This window comes from Heptranchias perlo, chromosome 25 (genome assembly GCF_035084215.1).
Source record: "Heptranchias perlo isolate sHepPer1 chromosome 25, sHepPer1.hap1, whole genome shotgun sequence".
NCBI classification, from domain to species: Eukaryota; Metazoa; Chordata; class Chondrichthyes; order Hexanchiformes; family Hexanchidae; genus Heptranchias; species Heptranchias perlo.
This window is the reverse complement of record NC_090349.1, coordinates 11,075,461-11,097,090: the sequence shown is the minus strand read 5'-3', so window position 1 is coordinate 11,097,090 and position 21,630 is coordinate 11,075,461. Positions and strand designations below refer to the sequence as shown.

Below are 21,630 nucleotides of genomic sequence, written 5' to 3'. Positions count from 1 at the left end.
TATTTTATCTTTAGGCTACAGATGGAGCTTGGTGCACTGAAACCAAGGGAGAGAGGAAAAATACATTAAAAACACAAACATTATGGAAGATAGCCCAGTCTCATATATTCATTTAGGTTGTGTCAGAGGAAGCTTCTAAAGAGGGCTAACAAAAAGCTGGAAGCATATCATTTTTGCTAGCCCTCTTCACAAAAGTTTTTGAAGATGAAGTATACATTGATGTTTGGATGTTGCAGTGACTGACCTTTTACCTTTGAAATCTAGGTTCATATCCATCCATAAGAAATGGGGAGATTTTCCTCTTCGGCCCTGGGTCTGCAGAACATGGCAGGACAGAAGTCCTTAGCGCAAAGTTGGGCACAAGCTGTTCACAATTTTGTGCCCATTAAAATGAATTGGTGGAAGATTGTGAGTAGCTGGTGCCCGATTTTGTGACCAGGGTTTCTGCTCTTACGCACAGGTGCTAAAGGGGAAAATCAACCCAAGGGCATCTCCTGGCCATAAGTGTCCCAAGTAAAATATGATTGAGGCAGTCTCAACCCAGCTCTTAATGAGCCCAGGTCCACAATACAAACTGCTCCCATTAATGAGCCCGGGTCCACAATATAAACTGCTCCCATTAATGAGCCCGGTTCCACAACACAAACTGCTCCCATTAATGAGCCCGGGTCCACAATACAAACTGCCCTCATTTGCCAAAGGCACTCGGAAGCCTCATGTGGGAAATGAAAAATATCCCATACTGAATCAGAAGAGGTTCTGAGGTTGAAACTAGGGCATATTTTTGGGCCAAAGCAAACTTTACTCTGCATCTGACTGAGACATACCTGACCTGGAAGTGAATGATGTGGGCAATGGGTGCCTGAAATGGGAAATGCTCTGTTTCCCCAGCACTAACATCCCAAATCTGATGAGCACAAAAATTCATCAATATATGTTTTTAAAAAAAAGTTTGCATCTCCATTTAAAGAAACAACCACCCATACTAATAAACACTGCAGAGTGATTTCAGTATGGAGACATGACTCATTTAAAAAGCTACAGCTTCTTTTTATGACACTCGTTAGTCAAATTTAAGTCAATTCATCATGCAAAGGATCTGAAACAAGATGATTGAAGAGGGTTGCAATGAAGCACACATTAGTGTCTATTTTAAGTATCAGGCACAGTGTAAATTACTGGCAGGTGGTTTGAGTTGGAGCTAGCTGTCGCTCCTAAACTGGCTGCAATGTCTCTGCACAGTAGGGCGCAGGGTGGGGAAATGCTCGTGCATTGGGGCTTCCCCCAGCTGCAACTCAAAGGATAGGACCCCAGTGTACAGAAAGTGCCATCTCCACAACCATCTGCATCTTATATAGATACTTAAACAGGATATTCCAAGAACCTATCCTCCTCCATCATGGCGTCACCAACCGCAACTGCTACTATTAATTTAACCAGACACTAAAATGTTAAACACTCATTGTAAAGGCTCAACGGCAGTGCACACATTTCCAGCAGCCCTGTGCCCAGCACAGCCGCAGAGTTCTCACAGCTTTGCCAGAACCCGCCCCCACAAAACAGCAATGAGAGACTTTAAAAAGGTCCTGACTGACTCTTGTGGCAACAATTCAATTTGTCTGAAAATTTACCTTTGGGTCTTCGTTTGATGCCACTCGGTTATACTGCAGCATAGAGCTCAGTCAGCATTAGGAGGTTGCTCTCTGACAAAGTTCTTTATGGTGAATGTTAACCACCCAGTTCCCTCTTATCTTGATACTCCTTCTGTCCACAGGTTTATAATTTTGTTTGTACTTTTGCTGATTCATGCTATCTAAAGCCACTGCAATATTAAAATGCATCAGGAATTTGTACCTGGCAATGAAAATTTCCAACTGCCCCAGTAGCCCTTTGCACCATAACTAATCAAAATCATAGATTCCTTATAGAGAAATAGATGGGTTCATTTGTCGTTTCAAATCAGATGCATTTGGCCATTTAGAATCAAGCTGTTCTGCATTACCCACCACTGTTGGAAGGTGCAAAGCCCACCCAGGTAATAGAAATAATTAATATAGATCATCGGCTGCCAATTGCCCAGTCTCACAACCTATTGCATTCGCAATTGTTTCAGGCCTCTGACAGGTTAAACACAGGTATGCCTGTAACCTCACATTAGTGCCTGCTGTATATTTTGGAAGTGACCTGTAATAGATGCTCCACCAGACAGCACTGCTAGCAACACTCTCAGTTTTGCTTTGCCCTCAAGCATATCTTGACTGGCAGTTTTGCAGCCAGAAGCTGCCTGAACCTCAGGATAAATATGACCAGCTCTCAATAGCTCCTTAGTTCAGTTCAGCAGTTGCTTTGCATATATAACTTATTGTGGTGAGACAGACAGTGTGCACTTACATAAAAAGCTCAACTGATTGCTATTATTTTGATACACAAAAAGTACTGAAGAGAAATTAAGCATTGTACTACTACTTTTATCCAATTTATTCTTAGCATTTCTACATTACAACAGTGACTATATTCAAAAGTACTTCATTAGCCATAAAGCACTTTGGGGCTCCCAAGGTCATGAAAGGCACTATATAAATGCAAGTTCTTTCCTCTTTCTTTTTCTGGCTAATTTCTTAAAAGGCACAAATTAGTTTTTAGCCTTAGTTACATGGGATGTCAGGGTGGTGTTTTTCCCACTTGCTCGGATAGATCTAGTCGATGCAGTAAGTTATACCATTTTTGGTGGGCTAAGAGATCATTGTTTGCCCCAAAGCGCAAGACCAAATTTTGGTTCATAAAAGCGCAGGCTTGTTTATGGAGTCTGACTTTTTGCATTGAGCACGAGTAGAAAGTGTTTGGAAGAAACCAGAGTTGTGTAATTGCAGAAGAATTTGAAAGCTCAAAAGGCAGTACACTCACATGTAGTCCTCACCAAGAGCTCACTAAGGGTCTTAGAACCATAGAAAAGATACAGCACAGAAGGGGGCCATTTGGCCCATCATGTCCGCGCCAGCTCGAAGAACAACCAGGTGCCCATTCTAATCCCACCTTCCAGCACCCGGTCCGTAGCCCTGCAGCTTAACAGCACTTTAGGTGCAGGTCAAGGTACTTTTTTAAAAAGAGTTGAGGGTCCCTGCCTCTACCACCAATTCGGGCAGTGAATTCCATACACCCACCACCCTCTGTGTAAAAAAAGTTTGTCCTCATGTCCCCTTCCGCCAATCAGGTCTTCATTTCAATTCATGAATAAATAACCGTGCAGCTCTGCTGGACCGGGCCTAGGTGCCCTCATACAAGAGAATATGACAGCTACAGCAACATATAAATATTTTGATATTTACGGCAATATCTTGTTTAAGGTTCTGATGAAGGATAAACCGTCACTTAGAAAGGCACGGATTAATCAAGGACAGTCAGCATGGATTTTTGTTAAGGGAAGGTCGTGTCTGTCTAACTTGATTGAATTTTTTGAGGCGGTAACGAGGGTTATTTACCTCAATGAAGGTAGTGCATTTGAAGTAGTCTACATGGATTTTAGCAAGGCTTTTGACAAGGTCCCACATGGCAGACTGGTCAAAAAAAAGTACAAGCCCTTGGGATCCAAGGGAAAGTGGGTAGTTGGATCCAAAATTGGCTCAGTGGCAGGAAGCAAAGGGTAATGGTTGACCGGTGTTTTTGTGTCTGGCAGGCTGCTTCCAGTGGGGTTCCGCAGACTCAGTACTAAGATACCACAAAAAGCAAGGGACCATCAATGATTTAGACTTAAATGTAGGGGGCACGATTAAGAAGTTTACAGTTGATACAAAAATTGGCCATGTGGTTGATAGTGAGGAGGAAAGCTGTAGACTGCAGGAAGATATCAATGGACTGGTCAGGTGGGCAGAAAAGTGGCAAATGGAATTCAATCCAGAGAAGTGTGAGGTAATGCATTTGGGGAGGGCAAACAAGGCAAGGGAATACACAATTAATGGGAGGATACTGAGAGGTATAGAGGAACAGAGGGACCTTGGAGTGCATGTCCACAGATCCCTGAATGTAGCAGGACAGGTGGATAAGGTGGCTAAGGCAGCATACGGGATACTTTCCTTTATTAGATTAGGCACAGAATATAAGAGCAGGGAGGTTATGCTGGAACTGCACAAAACACTAGTTAGACCACAGCTTGAGTACTGCGTACAGTTCTGGTCACCAAATAACAGGAAGGATGTAACTTCATTAGAGAGGGTGCAAAGTAGATTTACGAGGATGTTGCCAGGAATGGAGAATTTTAGCTATGAGGAAAGATTGGATAGGCTGGGGTTGTTTTCTTTGGAACAGGGGTGATTTAATTGAGTTGTACAAAATTATAAAGGGCCGAGATAGAGTGGATAGGAAGGACCTATTTCCCTTAGCAGAGAGGTTAATAACCAGGGGGAACAGATTTAAAGTGATTGGTAGAAGGGTTAGGGTGGTAGAGGCAGAAACCCTCATCACATTTAAAAAGTACCTGGATGTGCACTTTAAGTGCCGTAGCCTGCAAGGCTACAGACCAAGTGCTGGAAAGTGGGATTAGGCTGGGTGGACATTAAAGATTCCAAGACACTATTAGATGAGCAGGGAGAGTTTTCCCATTGCCCTCAGCTAAAAAAAAATCAGATCAATTGTTCATTGATCTCATTGTTATTTATGGGCTCTTGCTCTGCATAAATTGGCTGCTGATTTTGCTTATGTAACAGTTACTGGACTTCAAAAGTAATTCATTGATTGTGAAACTTTTTTGGAACAGCCGGCAGAAGTGGCAAGGTGCAATATAAGTGCAAGTTATTTCTTTCCTATCTCTTATTCAATGCTACGCAAACCAGCATCTATGAGGACTCTTGTGTGGTTCAAGCCATGTGCTGTCTAACCATGGGCTATACATCATTTCATTGCTTACACTGACCTGCGCTTTCCTCTTCACTTATTGTGCACTATTTTCTCCCCTTGTCGATAAAGGTGCCGAGCTGTGGGAAGTAGGCTGTAGTAAGCAGACCTGCAGTGACAAGGCATAGTGAATGTGACAGGGTAACATGACAAGAGTGGGGTAATCTGACTGGAACTCAGATTAGATTTTTTTGTATAAAATCAGCACGTTTTAAGCACACACAGTAAACCAAAACAAAGATACACACATGCAGACAAACACAGGAGCAAAATAAATGACAAGGTAAAATAGAGCAGAATAAATTCACAAAAAATGTATTTAAAAATTAAAACTTAAAGAAAATATAAAGTTCAGAATAAAATTAAATACATGAATGACCATGAAGCACAGATTAATAACCTAACAAAACATACAAGGATAAAGGGAAAGAATATTGTGCACAATTGCACAAACTCGACAATCAGAAGATAAGCACACATATTAATCTAATCTAACAGATTAATAGCCTTGCGCTCAGTCTTAAGTGCCTTACAGAGACTGTGGATCAACCTTTAACTACCTGCTCTGTACGTTTCCTGTACCTGGTGCTTTACCTCCTTTGTACGTTTCCTGTACCTGGTGCTTTTTCTGCCCTGTACTTTACCTGAGCCCAGTGCTTTATCTGCTTTGTTCTTTTCCTAGATGGGTGCTTTACCTATTTTGCTCATTTCCTGTACCTCGTGCTTCATCTACTTTGACAGTCTCAAATTAAAGCCATTTCTTTTTCCACACACTGTCTAACTCCTCTCAAGATGGACACATATCTGATTCCTGACTTAGGCAAGACCCCTACCCATTCTTATCTCCTGTAAAGAGGAATGCAAAACAGATTTCTTTTTAAAAAAAAAACTGCTCTGCTGTTGCTGGATCCCGACCATCACTCAGCTTCCCACTATCAGTCTTAAATGGGTCAGTACTTCCTTTTTTCTGCTGCTTATTTGGTTTATATTTCAGCTGCTCTGTTATTTGAGATGTTTCCTAGAATGCGACAACTTTTGATTTTTGCATAATCTTCATGATTATCATTTCTTTTGTTTGTACAAACCAGAAGCAACCCAGTTACCATGACCTTAACTTCAGGTCTGCTTTAAATGAGAACGTCGAGGAGCTGTGAAATCCAAGATGAGCACAAATGGCAGCCCATGCGCCCTCCAGGACTGTCACATCAAGAAAAATAAATTAAACATAGTTTTAAAAAAAATTATACAAAGAGGCCATCCTTTCCACATGAATTCTCAATTAAAGGCAGAGTGCGCTTGGAATACTGTGCTCAGTTCTGGTCTCCATGTTATAAAAAGGATATAGAGGCCTTGGAGAAGGTACAAAAATGATTTACAAGGATGATACCAGAACTAAGAGGTTATACTTGTTCGGAAAGGTTGAACAGGCTGGGGCTCTTTTCTGTAGAAAAGGAGGTTGAGGGGTGGCCTGATCGAGATCTTTGAGATTATGAAAAGCTTTGATAAGGTAGAAATGGAGAAGATTTTTCCACTTGTGAGGGAGACCAAAACCAGGGACCATAAATACACGGTAGTCACTAATAAATCCAATACGGAATTCAGGAGAAACTTCTTTATCCAGAGAGCGATTAGAATGTGGAACTCGGTCCACAAGGAGTAGTTGAGGCAAATAGTATTGATACGTTTAAGGGGAAGCTAGATAAACACATGAGGGAGAAAGGAATAGGGTTAGATGAAGAGGGGTGAGCGGAGGCTCGTGTGGAGCATAAGCATCGACATGGTCCAGTTGGGCCAAGTGACCTGTTTCTGTGCTGTACATTCTATGTAATTCTGAGTTAAACCTGGAATAATCCTCTCCGAAATGTATTCCTTTAAAACTATGCTGCAAAGTCGTTATTTAGCAGCACCAGCAATAAAGCAGCACCATCTAGAGGCATTTTCAAGTCATGGCAAGTCAAAGAAATATTCTTTTTATGATCCTATTTTAAAACATTGTGCCAAACCAAATTTTTAAAACCAAACCTCAAAATATTACTAGTCCAGCCATCATAAAACATGTAATGTATTTTCCTTAACACTAATTCTTAAATTTGTGTAATATCACTGTGATTTATTTACCATTGAAAAGCCAAAATGATGGCACTGGCAATTTCAATTACCGATTGAAATTTAGAGCAGTTCTGCAGATTGATAACGCCCGAGTTCACACCCACCAGACCTCAGGTGGAGAGTTGCTGATATAGCTGTGTTATCAAGGGGTGGCCAGCAGATGGATAATTACTTCCCAACAGGGGAGAAAAGGGAAAAGAATCCCCCCCCCCCAACACAGGATAATTCCATCAACAATTTACGGCACATCTTTGATGCTGTAGTCTGATTGGACAATAAAAGAGCCTCAGATTGATCAGGGTAATACACTCAAGGTAGCAATGCATTCTCAGGGTCAAAGCCACTATCACAACTTAGAATAACAGGAGCAGAAATCACTTGCAACATTCAAAAGCAGATCTTTATTGCTGCAGTTTTAATGTGCTGGCTTCATCTCCGAGCACTTAATGACACCCGCTCTTCAAACTTCATCTGAAGCACTGGACTGCACACAAAATAGAAACCAGAGGAAACTCAAAGTCAGACAAGGGGCAGGACAGGGGGTGCAGTAAGGGCTCAAGTCTGAATGCTTGCTTTGCTGATCATACTAACCTTAACTGAAGCATTATTATAAGACATAGAAATGGGAAAAATGGCATTGTTCCGTTAATCGCACTTTTGGTGACTAGTTCACATATTTCAGGACACCACACAAAACTCTGACTGTTCGATCCAAAATTGCTTCATCTTTCTACCCGTTTTTTCCCCCCTCTCCTCCTTCCTTTGGTAAGATTCCACAGCACGTGCTGATTCTGAGCCCGAGCCTATTCTCAATGTGCACACAGATGCACTTTCAGGATTGGGTAATCTGGCCAGTTTTCCCCTCCCTAACCCAGGGAAAGAGGTAAACTAATCCAATTGTGGAGCACCTAACACCACACTGGCTGAGGTTAACCAACGCAGCGCAGACTGGAGAGTGAACCCGAGACCTCTTCAAACTAGCTAAATTGCTCCCTTTATTATTCTTTAGATATTATTTCTGGGGAGGGGGCAGGGAAAATGGCACTGATTGCTGACTGTTACATACTCCATGATTATTGTGCCCCTGCATTTCCAATTTTCAAAATAAGTTAACAACCATTATGTGCCAAAGACTATATTGAGGGATGGCATCTTAGCAAATAAGTCATTTGCCCAGCCACCATTATACATAGTTGCATTTATACAGTGCCTTTAACATAGAAAACATGCTAAAGCACTTCACAGAGGAGAATCAGCTGCTGAGCAATGGTAGGAGTGTTAGGAGAAATTACCAAAAGTTCAGTCAGAAAGATAGGTCGTGAGGTAGGGATAAAAGCAATAAGGTGGAGGGGTTTTGGGACAGCGCCCCAAAGACTGGGGCTGAAGGCTCTGCCACCTCCGGGGAAGTGGAGGAAGGGGAATGCACAGGAGGTCAGGTTCAGAGGACGAAACTGGAGAAGGTTGCAAAGGTAGGGTGGGGTGAAATCATGGAGGGATGTGTAAATGTGTATGAGGATCTGGAATGTGAGGTGTTTTGGGGACAGGGAGCCAATGGGGGTCTGCGACAAGGGAACTAATGTGGGACAGGATGTAGGCGATGGAGTTTTGGATGAGTTGGGGTTCATGTAGAAGTTATCTGCTGAAGCACAGAGTGGGCATTGCGAAGAGAGTGGCTCATGAACCGAGTGGGAACTTGAGAATTTGGAGAGAGTGGGAATTAGCTGTACAGGGGGAAGGACGTGCTAAATTTAAATTAAAAAAGCAAAAAAAAGACAAAAAGTAATTATCTATAAATAAATATATATATATAATTTAGTCGAGAGAAGCGGTGCTGAGCACCAGGGGAGGAGCCCCAGGTATCAGCACAAAAGTGGGAGCGGAGCGGAGCCAAGTCGAGCGAAGCGGTGCTGAGCACCAGGCGGGGGAGCCCTTTCCCCATTCGCTAACAGAGGGAGTGAAATCACAGTGAACAGAGAGGAGGAGCTCTGAGAGACCCACAATAAAAAGGTAGGTTAATCGGGGTAAGTAAACAATAAGTAAATTAATAATAGAGTTCTAAACTTCTAAAGGCAGTTTAGAAAAAAAAGTTTCTAAATATAATGGACGGGCAGCTGAGACCCATTGCCTACAATTGCTGTGCCACGTGGGAACTTCAGGACGCTTCATGAGCAGGAAATGCCTCCAGTTGCTTGAGCTCAAGCTGAGGGTTTCTGAGCTTGAGGGGCAGCCGGAGTCACTGCAGAGCATAAGGGAGGCTGAAGGTTTCCTGGACTGTACATTCCAGGAGGTGGTCGCCCTGCAGCCACAGTGAGTTCAGGATAGCAAGTGGGTGGCAGACAATGCAGGAATCTTCTGGGTATGTGGCACTCTCAAAACTGGTAATACCAGTGAGGGTGACGACACCTTGAAGGAGTGCAGTCCTGAACACGGCACTATGGGGCAAAGGAATGCACAGGGGGGCACAGCGAAGTGCAGAAATGCAGTAGTCATAGGGGATTTGAAAGTCAGGGGGACAGACAGATGTTTGTGACCCGCATGGTGTGTTGCCTCCCTAGTGCCAGGGTAAAGGACATCACAGAGGGTGCAGAACATTCTGCGGGACGAAGGGCAGCAGCTAGAAATCGTGGTCCATGTGGGCACCAACGACATAGGAAAGAAAAGGGATGAGGTCCTGCGGTCAGACTTTCAGGAGCTAGGGAGGAAGTTAAAAAGCAGAACATCAAAAGGTAGTAATCTCTGGATTACTCCCATTGCCATTTGCTAGTGAGTACAGAAAAGGCAGGTTAATGCGTGGCCAGAGACATGGTGCAAGAGAGAGAGCTTCACTTTCTTGGCACACTGGGAGCAGTTCTGGGTCTGAAGGGACCTGTTCAAGATGGACAGGTTGCACCTCAACAGAGCTGGGGCCAATATTCTCACGGGGAGGTTCACTAGTGCTGTGCGGGAGGGTTTAAACTAATTTGGCAGGGGGATGGGCACCAGGATGTAGCATCAGAAAGGAGAAACAAGGTGCACAAAGGATTGGGAGAGACAGATAGCACTAGAGTAATAAATGGTACAGTATTAGGAGGGATCAGGCAAACGCCCGAAACGTGGTAAATAAGGTTGGTGTGCTGCAGGCGCAAATAGCCACATGGGAATGTGATGTAGTGGCAATAACGGAGACCTGGCTCAAAAAAGGGCAAGATTAGGTACTAAATATTCCTAGATACAAGGTGTTCAGGAAAGATAAGGAAGGAAAGGGGGGGGTGGGTAGCAGCATTGATTAAGGAGAATATTGCAGTGCTGAAGAGAGGGGATGTCCTGGAGAGGTCAAGGACAGAATCTATTTGGTAAGAGTTAAGAAACAATAGAGGCACCATTACACTACTAGGTATATTCTATAGGCCACCAACTAGTGGGAAGAATATAGGCAAGCAAATTTGCAGGGATATTACAGAGAGCATTGTGAAAGGGAAATCGTGTTTGACTCAAGTATTAGAGTTCTTTGCGGAAGTAACAAGCAACGTGGATAAAGGGGGTCCTATGGATGTGGTGTACTTGGATTTCCAGAAGCCTTTTGACAAGGTGCCACATCAAAGGCTACAACACAAAATAAGAGCTCATGGTGTAGGGGTAACATATTAGCATGGATAAAGGATTGGTTAGCGAACAGGAAACAGAGAGTAGGCATAAATGGGTCATTTTCAGGTTGACAAGATGTAACGAGTGGACTGCCACAGGGATCAGTGCTGGGGCCTCAACTATTTACAAACTATATCAATGACTTGGATGAAGGGACCGAATGTATGGTTGCTAAATTTGCTGATGACACAAAAGGTAGGTCGGAAAGTAAGTTGTGAAGAGGACATAAGGAGTCTGCAAAGGGATATAGATAGGTTAAGCAAGTGGGCAAAAATTTGGCAGATGGAGTGTAATGTGGGAAAATGTGAACTTGTCCACTTTGGCAGGAGGAATAGAAAAGCAGTATATTATTTAAACGGAGAGAGATTGCAGAATTCTGAGGTACAGAGGGATCCGAGTGTCCTAGTACATGAATCACAAAAAGTTAGTATGCAGGGACAGCAAGTGATTAGGAAGGCAAATGGAATGTTGTCATTTATTGCAAGGGGAATGGAAGTAAGAAAAGCATGGACAAGACTTCTAGCGACAGTGGAGGTGAGGTAGGGGCGTAGAAGGGTGATATTGCCGAGGTGGAAGTAAGCGGCCTTGGTAATGGACAGTGGTGGGGTTTGAGACCTGGTTCAGGATATTACTGGACAACATCATTTTCCACCATCTGGTTCGATCTGAGCAAGCACGGAATCAGGGGCAAGGGAATGGTGTTTTAAAATGGGAGCCAAATAAGTCTTCCCAGTATTATCTTCCCAATACTCACTGTGTAATTCTCATGAGGGGAGACACCACTGCAACTGAGTCATGTTTCCACAGTCCTAACATAACTGTTCTAACTGATTTCTGAGCTACAGAAACACAAAATAAAAATGAGGGTCCCACCCAAAATGCTAAATCGGTTTTACTCTTTCATATGCTGATGGGCAGATCCAGCATTTTCTGATTCTTATTTCAAATTTGTGCTTTTCTTCTTTTTATCTTTAAAATTATTAATATTCAGCTGAAGGCAATCAAATGAACAAGTCATGGTCAACAGGGTGAAGTGATAAATATTTCCACTCGTGAGACTGAGCCACTTTGTTAATTGTGAATTTATTGGTCTGCCTTATCTTGTATGAGCTATTTAACTGATTATACTGCCAGCCAGGACCTGTTCCCTGTCACAGCATTTCTACCAATCTAACCAGGGAGGGCCAGTGACAGACTGCGAACTGGTTTAATTAGATACAGGTTTACCACTCATCACCTCGACTCTCATTCTCCTTGCATGATCCAAGTGCTACTTATGCAATGCAAAGGGATTAACCTACATTGCAAAATACAACCTACCTGCTCATTACAAGAGAGTAGCCCACTCCCAGCAATTGAAGCCCAAAGTCATTGCTCATAAACATCTAATATTTCTCACTGACATGGCCACACTCAGATTACCATCTTCTGTTCCCTGCCTTTTGAACATGTTATCGCCTCCCAACTCCGTGCCCATCTTTTCCGCAACTCCATGATTTAACCCCTCCAATCAGGTTTCCGCCCCTAAATCAGCCCTTATCAGTCACAAATGATATCCTATGTGACTGTGACCATGGTAAACTATCCCTCCTAATTCTTGTCGACCTGTCTGCTTCCTTTTTCACGGTTGACCACACCATCCTCCTTCAACGACTCTCCTCCGTCGTCCATCTCAGTGGGACTGGGTTGCCTGGTTCCATTTCTATCTATCCAGTCGTAGCCAGAGAATCACCTGCAATGGCTTCTCTTCCTGTTCCCCACCATTACCTCTGGAGTCCTCCAAGGATATATTCTTGGCTCCCTCAAATTTCTCATCGACATGCTGCCCCCCAGTGACATCATCCAAAAGCACGATATCAGGTTTCACACGTATGCTTACAGAACCCAGCTCTACCTCATCACCACCTCCCTCAACCCCGTCACTGTCTCTGATTTGTCACAATGCGTGTTCGACATCTAGTACTGGATGAGCAGAAATTTCCAACTAAATATTGGAAAGACCGAAGTCATTGTCTTTGCCACAAACTTTGTTCCCTAGCCACTGACTCCATCCCTCTCCCTGGCCTCCGCCTGAGGCTGAACCAGACCATTCGCAATGTTGGCGTCCTATTTGACCCTCCAACCCCATATCCCATCCATCACCAAGACCTCCATAACGTCGCCAGTCTCCGCCCCTGTCTCAGCTCATGTGCTGCTGAAACCCTCATCCGTGCCTTTGTTACCTCTAGACTTGACTATTCCAGTGCTCTCTTGGCTGGCCCTCCACCTTGCACCCTCTGTAAACTTGAGCTCATCCAAAACTCTGCTGCCCGTATCCAAACTCGCACCAAGTCCCATTCACCCATCACCCCTGTGCTCGCTGGCTTACATTGGCTCCCGGTTCGGCAATGCCTCGATTTTAAAATTCTCATCCTTGTTTTCAAATCCTTCCATGGCCTCGCCCTTCCCTATCTTTAACTTCCTCCAGCCCTACAACTCTCCGAGATCTCTGCCCTCCTCCAATTCTTGCCTCATGCCCATCCCCAATTTTCATCACTCCACCATTGGCGGCCATGCCTTCAGTCTGCCTAGGCCCTAAGTTCTGGAATTCCCTCTCTAAAACCTCTCTCTCCTCCTTTACGACGCTCCTTAAAACCTACCTCTTTGACCAAGCTTTTGGTCACCTGTCCTAATATCTCCATATGTGGCTGTGTCACATTTTGTTTGATAACGGTCCTGTGAAACACCCGGGCCGTTTTACTACGTTAAAGGTGCTATATAAATGCAAGTTGTTGTTGTTTAGCTCAAATCCAATTGAAGAGTCAGGAAAGTTCCTGCTTGAAATATGAAACGCACTGCTTAAGCCAAGTGAATATACATACTCACTGGGTAAAGGCTTCATCTTCCCAGGACTATTTTAAATGCAGTCCCAGATTCATATTGGACAATAAACAAAGGAGCCCAAAGCTTCACTCCCTTGACACGACTTCCATTCCAATCACTCAGGTACAAAGATTCATTCTCCCCCGAGTCACATACCATTATGACTGACAAAGCGCTGTTCCTTCATCAATGCTGGGTCAATATCCTGTAATTCTCTACCCAACACTATTGTGGGGACACCATCAACACAAGGACATCACAAGGACTGCAGACGATCAAGGAGAAAGCCCTGAACCACCTTCTCAGGTCGAATATGAATGGGCAATCTTGAGAACCAATAAAACAATTTCCAGCCTCAATTCCCATTTATCTTGATTCCACCACACTTCCCAAAAACAGTTCTCATTCCCTCTGGCCAAATTTTGGAAGCCATCCTTTCCCACGGGCTTTGGTTACATCCCCAGTGTGAACAGTCTGATTCAACAATGTCTCTTGCAAAAAGGTACTCACAGGCATGAACACAGATAGTCTACCCTGTACTGTTGTCTTCATTCTTCGAATAAAGGGATTCCTCCACACACCATTAGAGTTGGGCAGTGGCTCACTGCCAGCACAGAGTTGTAGTTCAACTCCAGCAGTGTGTGAAGGAAGTCAAGGATGAAGAATGCAAATATCGTGGGTTTTCACCAGCGTGAAATCTCAGTGAATAGAATGTTCCCATTGAAGAAGTGTTAGCAAAATCATCTATCCATCTCAGTGCAAAGCAAATCTAAAGCAACGTTATTGTAATGTAAAGGATGAGGTCATTTATTAAGCATTGCTCCTCAGGCATTACCTGACTGATTGTTCATCATCCGAATAGCTTTAGACTTGGCCAATTCGAGCGCCGTCACCCAACGTTGCCTCTCCACCTCAGAGCTTGCCTTCAGGTGGTACGTACGCCCACTATCTGAGAGCACAAAGGTGCAGGAGTCCTCTATGTCAATGTGGGCAGTTGCTAGGTTAATGGTGCCCCTGCATGTGTGCCCCATCTCGGCTTGGGTCCTGGAAAAATAATAAAACAAGTACAACAGTGAACAATTGTGCCAGTGTTGCACACAAGTCCACTTCATCACCGAACCTAGAGACATTCAAATGTTCATCAACAAATCTAGAATTGACACAATATCTTGCAGAACCTAGTTGTTGTTCATCTAGGAATCCCTATTATTATTTATTTTGTTCCTTCAAATTATTTTTCCTTTCTCCTGATTCACTGGCTAATGGTTCAGCTCCTAGTCTCCTTCCAATACCTCCACCACCTGGCTGCTTTTCCTAAGCAGTGAAGGCAGGTAGGTTGTTCAACCATGGGAGGGAAAGGGGTAACATTGTAACTGAGCCCGATCCTGTCCATCTCATCCAATGCACACACATACACTTTCTAGCCTGAATCGCTGAATAACGATCAGGAACAAGAACCATCTGTGACCCGGGGTGCTAAAGGAAGTGATATCACTGCCATTCTAACTATCTCAGCACAGAAGGATTGTTGAACCAGGGGCCTTCTGGTCTGCATGGTTGATTACCACATTCCTCAGCAAAATTACAAACAGACCTCTTGAAGAAGTTGTTATATCCATTATTCAATGATTAAGTTCATTGGCACTCTTTGGCATGGTTTGTTCCATCCCACCCCACCTACCAACACTTTTTCCTTGTACAACCAGCTTGATGACATTTTCCGTAGGCAAACTGCAACCGCCTAATGATCAGGGAACTGTATCCTTCACTCTCTGCTGTACTATTGGCATGGCTGAGATCCGATCATGGTAAATTGCTTACCAGAACATACACAGGATTGCCACTAAGTCTCCATTATCCCCACTACAGACTTGAGCACATAATCTCAGCTGACGCTGAAGCAGGTGAGCTGCATTATTGGAGGTGCTGTTTTTTGGATGAGACGTCAAGCAGTCATAAAGTAGAAGCACAGGAAATTCCTGACAACATCCCTCCCTCAACCACCAACAAAAACAGATTATTTGGTCATTCTTTCATTTGCTGTGTGCCAATTCCTACATTACAACAGTGACCAAAGTACTTCATTGGTTGTAAAGTGCTTCGGGACATCCTGAGGTTGTGAAAGGCACTATATAAATGCAAGTCTTTTTTTTCAATTAGCTATTTTGTTTGCTTCCATAACAGTAACACTTCAAAAGTAATCCTTTGATGTGAAGCGTTCTGAGATGTCCTCAAGACATGATAAGGCAACAACTTGCATTTATATAGCGCCTTTAACATAGTAAAACGTCCCAAAACACTTCACAGGAGCGATCAAACAAAATTTGACACTATAATAAAAGGCACTATATAAATACAAGTTCTTTCTTTTGTCAATCAATCCAGAAGGTGGAAAGCATCAAAACAATGGGCTTGCTTTGTACAGGCTAAAGCTATGAACAAAATTATTTACAATTCTATGATTTACAATAGCATCAGCTTGCCTCAGTTGATAGCACTATCATCTCTGAGTCATAAGATTACATGCACAAATCCCACTCCAGAACTTCAGCACATAATCTTGACTGACACTCCAGTTCAGTCCTGAGGGAATGCTCCATTGTCAGATGTGCCATTCTTCAATTGAAATGTTAAATTTAACAGTGTCAGTCTTGGCTCAGTGGCAGCACATTCACCTCTGACTCAGAAGGTCCTGGGTTCGAGTCCCACTCCAGAAACCTGAGCACATAATCTAGGCTGGCCCTTCAGTGCAGTACTGGGGGAATGCTGCACTCATAGAATCATAGAATCATAGAAGTTACAACATGGAAACAGGCCCTTCGGCCCAACATGTCCATGTCGCCCAGTTTATACCACTAAGCTAGTCCCAATTGCCTGCACTTGGCCCATATCCCTCGATACCCATCTTACCCATGTAACTGTCCAAATGCTTTTTAAAAGACAAAATTGTACCCGCCTCTACTACTGCCTCTGGCAGCTCGTTCCAGACACTCACCACCCTTTGAGTGAAAAAATTGCCCCTCTGGACCCTTTTGTATCTCTCCCCTCTCACCTTAAATCTGTGCCCCCTCGTTATAGACTCCCCTACCTTTGGGAAAAGATTTTGACTATCGACCTTATCTATGCCCCTCATTATTTTATAGACTTCTATAAGATCTCCCCTTAACCTCCTACTCTCCAGGGAAAAAAGTCCCAGTCTGTCTAACCTCTCCCTGTAAGTCAAACCATCAAGTCCCGGTAGCATCCTCGTAAATCTTTTCTGCACTCTTTCTAGTTTAATAATATCCTTTCTATAATAGGGTGACCAGAACTGTACACAGTACTCCAAGTGTGGCCTCACCAATGCCCTGTACAACTTCAACAAGACATCCCAACTCCTGCATTCAATGTTCTGACCAATGAAACCAAGCATGCTGAATGCCTTCTTCACCACCCTATCCACCTGTGACTCCACTTTCAAGGAGCTATGAATCTGTACTCCCAGATCTCTTTGTTCTATAACTCTCCCCAACGCCCTACCATTAACGGAGTAGGTCCTGGCCCGATTCGATCTACCAAAATGCATCACCTCACATTTATCTAAATTAAACTCCATCTGCCATTCATCGGCCCACTGGCCCAATTTATCAAGATCCCGTTGCAATCCTAGATAACCTTCTTCACTGTCCACAATGCCACCAATCTTGGTGTCATCTGCAAACTTACTAACCATGCCTCCTAAATTCTCATCCAAATCATTAATATAAATAACAAATAACAGCGGACCCAGCACCGATCCCTGAGGCACACCGCTGGACACAGGCATCCAGTTTGAAAAACAACCCTCTACAACCACCCTCTGTCTTCTGTCGTCAAGCCAATTTTGTATCCAATTGGCTACCTCACCTTGGATCCCATGAGATTTAACCTTATGTAACAACCTACCATGCGGTACCTTGTCAAATGCTTTGCTGAAGTCCATGTAGACCACGTCTACTGCACAGCCCTCATCTATCTTCTTGGTTACCCCTTCAAAAAACTCAATCAAATTCGTGAGACATGATTTTCCTCTCACAAAACCATGCTGACTGTTCCTAATTAGTCCCTGCCTCTCCAAATGCCTGTAGATCCTGTCCCTCAGAATACCCTCTAACAACTTACCCACTACAGATGTCAGGCTCACTGGTCTGTAGTTCCCAGGCTTTTCCCTGCCGCCCTTCTTAAACAAAGGCACAACATTTGCTACCCTCCAATCTTCAGGCACCTCACCTGTAGCGGTGGATGATTCAAATATCTCTGCTAGGGGACCCGCAATTTCCTCCCTAACCTCCCATAACGTCCTGGGATACATTTCATCAGGTCCCGGAGATTTATCTACCTTGATGCGCGTTAAGACTTCCAGCACCTCCCTCTCTGTAATATGTACACTCCTCAAGACATCACTATTTATTTCCCCAAGTTCCCTAACATCCATGCCTTTCTCAACCGTAAATACTGATGTGAAATATTCATTCAGGATCTCACCCATCTCTTGTGGTTCCGCACATAGATGACCTTGTTGATCCTTAAGAGGCCCTACTCTCTCCCTAGTTACCCTTTTGCCCTTTATGTATTTGTAGAAGCTCTTTGGATTCACCTTTGCCTGATCTGCCAAAGCAATCTCATATCCCCTTTTTGCCCTCCTGATTTCTCTCTTAACTCTACTCCGGCAATCTCTATACTCTTCAAGGGATCCACTTGATCCCAGCTGCCTATGCATGTCATATGCCTCCTTCTTCTTTTTGACTAGTGCCTCAATCTCCCGAGTCATCCAAGGTTCCCTACTTCTACCAGCCTTGCCCTTCACTTTATAAGGAATGTGCTTACCCTGAACCCTGGTTAACACACTTTTGAAAGCCTCCCACTTACCAGACGTCCCTTTGCCTGCCAACAGACTCTCCCAATCAACTTCTGAAAGTTCCTGTCTAATACCATCAAAATTGGCCTTTCCCCAATTTAGAATTTTAACTTTTGGGCCAGACCTATCCTTCTCCATAGCTATCTTGAAACTAATGGAATTATGATCACTGGTCCCAAAGTGATCCCTCACTAACACTTCTGTCACCTGCCCTTCCTTATTTCCCAAGAAGAGGTCAAGTTTTGCCCCCTCTCTAGTCGGGCCATCCACATACTGAATGAGAAATTCCTCCTGAATACACTCAACAAATTTCTCTCCATCCAAGCCCCTAATGCTATGGCTGTCCCAGTCAATGTTGGGAAAGTTAAAGTCCCCTACTATTACCACCCTATTTTTCTTGCAGCTGTCTGTAATCTCCTTACATATTTGCTCCTCAATTTCCCGTTGACTATTTGGGGGTCTGTAGTACAATCCTATCAAAGTGATCTCTCCCTTCTTATTTTTCAGTTCTACCCATATAGACTCAGTGGGCGAACCCTCGGATATATCCCCTCTCACTACTGCCGTGATGTTCTCCCTAATCAAGAACGCAACTCCCCCTCCTCTCTTACCTCCTGCTCTACCTTTCCTATAGCATCTGTACCCTGGAACATTGAGCTGCCAGTCCTGCCCCTCCCTTATCCATGTTTCAGTAATAGCTATAACATCCCAGTCCCATGTACCCATCCATGCCCTGAGTTCATCTGCCTTGCCCATCAGACTTCTTGCATTGAAATAAATGCAGTTTAATCTAGACTTCCCTTGGTCTTTGCCCTGCTTTCTCAGACCATCTGTCCGGTCATGTTCTGTGCACTCTCCCTTACTGCCTTTTGTTTCTGTCACCACTTTATTTCCCACTGACTTCCTGCATCGGTTCCCATCCCCCTGCCACATTAGTTTAAACCCTCCCCAACAGCACTGGCAAACACTCCCCCTAGGACATTGGTTCCAGTCCTGCCCAGATGCAGACCGTCCAATTTGTACTGGTCCCACCTCCCCCAGAACCGGTTCCAATAGCCCAGGAATTTGAATCCCTCCCTCTTGCACCATCTCTCAAGCCACGTATTCATCTTAGCTATCCTGTCATTCCTACTCTGACTTGCCCGTGGCACTGGTAGCAATCCTGAGATTACTACCTTTGAGGTCCTACTCTTTAGTTTAACTCCTAACTCCCTAAATTCAGCTTGTAGGACCTCATCCTGTTTTTTACCTATATCGTTGGTGCCTATATGCACCACGACAACTGGCTGTTCACCCTCCCCCTCCAGAATGTCCTGCAGTCGAAGGTGTCGTCTTTTGGATGAGATGTCTGCCCTCTCAGGTGGATGTAAAAGATCCCACAGAATTAATCAAAGAGCAGGGGAGTTCTTCCGGTGTCCTGGCCAACATTTCTCTCTCAATCAACAGATTATCTGGTCATTATCTCATTGCTATTTGTGAGACCTTGCTGTGCACAAATTGGCTGCTGCGTTTCCCTACACTACAACAGTGACTTCAAAAGAACTTCATTGGCTGTAAAGTGCTTTGGAACATCCTGAGATTGTGAAAGGCACTGTATAAATGCAAGTCTTTCTTTCTTTCAAATTGAGGTCCCTTCTATCTGCTCCTTTGGTTCAGGTGGACCTTACAGAGCTCATGATGCTATTTAAGGAGACCAGAGAGTTCTCCTTTAACCAGCACCAACAAAACCATATTAACTGGTCATTCAGCCAATTGCTATTTGTGAGATCTTGCTGTGCCACATTTGCCCTCATTACAATCACTGCACTTCAAAGCAATTCACTAACTATGAAGTGCTTTGCGACATTTCTGAGAGACGTGATAAGGTGCTATATAAAAGCAAGTATTTCTTCACCTATAGTAGGAACGGTATAGAAAAAATGCTATACAGCACAAGTGATAATTTATAATATATGGATAACTGTGATACTGTTTGAAAAAAAAATCTATTGTTTTCTCAGCTCCTTCTATCAAATTCTTGAAATGACAGTCTCTCGTAGTATTACTTGAGCAGCTGCTTATGGGGTTCTACACACTTCAAATGTACACCAGCGAAATGTCAGAACCGAACCAGCAACCAGCCTTGGGACCATTATCCAAATGATCTCCTTTGATGTCGAAGCAATCTCTTTGAAGATTTGGATGCCAACTTTGATGAGCTTGCAATACACATCCAAAATGGTTGGCTGACACATGACAAAAAGACTCCAGCTGTGACCAGACCCAAAATTTCACACTGCTGCGAGAGATTCATTCGCCTTCAAGGAGTTAACTGGTGATACAAATTCAGAATGAAGTGCTTACACTTTGCAGTACCACTGACTGTTGGCTGAATGTGGAGATGCCGGTGATGGACTGGGGTGGACAAATGTAAGGAATCTTACAACACCAGGTTATAGTCCAACAGTTTTATTTGAAAATCACAAGCTTTCAGAGCTTACCTCCTTCGTCAGGTGAGTGAGTGAAGGGTTGGCTGAATGTTAGCGAAGTGAATATTGACACCACTATTCCCCCACACCTCTGCCAATACCATTGTGTAACTTGGTGTGGAGATGCCGGTGATGGACTGGGGTTGACAATTGTAAACAATTTTACAACACCAAGTTATAGTCCAACGATTTTTATTTGAAATCTACAAGCTTTCGGAGGCTTCCTCCTTCCTCAGGTAATTACCTGAGGAAGGAGGAAGCCTCCGAAAAATTGTAGATTTCAAATAAAAATCGTTGGACTATAACTTGGTGTTGTAAAATTGTTTACAATTGTGTAACTTGGGATTGCTTGCCCAGTCATTGTTTTTGTCTTCCTTCCCTGTGGGGAAATTCCTCGTCTGCTCCTGACACCATGGCCTGTGGAGAGGAACTTACCAAATGGGGACTTGTCCTACGCCCAGCACTGTGAATTGATTGGATGACAGACTGCTTTTCGAACGGTTTTGCACTTCAGTATTAAAGAACAAAAAATTCAACTGCTATTTCATAACTATAACCAGGCGAGGGATAATCATGCAGCAAAAGCATGGGGGGCTGAAGATGGACTTCAATAGACTTTAGACTCACGAATGCAGGGCATGCAATTAGCAAATACACTGACAGTGGGTAACACAATTTAAATGTTGCAGCTGTTGCAAAGTGTGCCTGGTAACAATCAACCATTTCAAAGAAACAATCAGAATCCAGCAACCTCTTGCCCTGATCACTATCATGCTAGCTACCCCTTCACTTACACCATATGGT

General features: G+C 43.7%; 1 protein-coding gene across 5 annotated transcripts in view; it reads right to left on the bottom strand.

Moving 5' to 3' along the window:
* Window positions 1-21,630, bottom strand: part of LOC137342013 (oxysterol-binding protein 2-like) — a 286,909-nt gene that overhangs the window by 211,297 nt on the left and 53,982 nt on the right. For all 5 annotated transcript variants that reach the window (XM_068005597.1, XM_068005599.1, XM_068005598.1 and 2 more), the window contains one exon: window positions 14,318-14,526. In XM_068005597.1, the coding sequence (XP_067861698.1) occupies window positions 14,318-14,526 (209 nt within the window). The remainder of the gene's footprint in view (window positions 1-14,317; window positions 14,527-21,630) is intronic.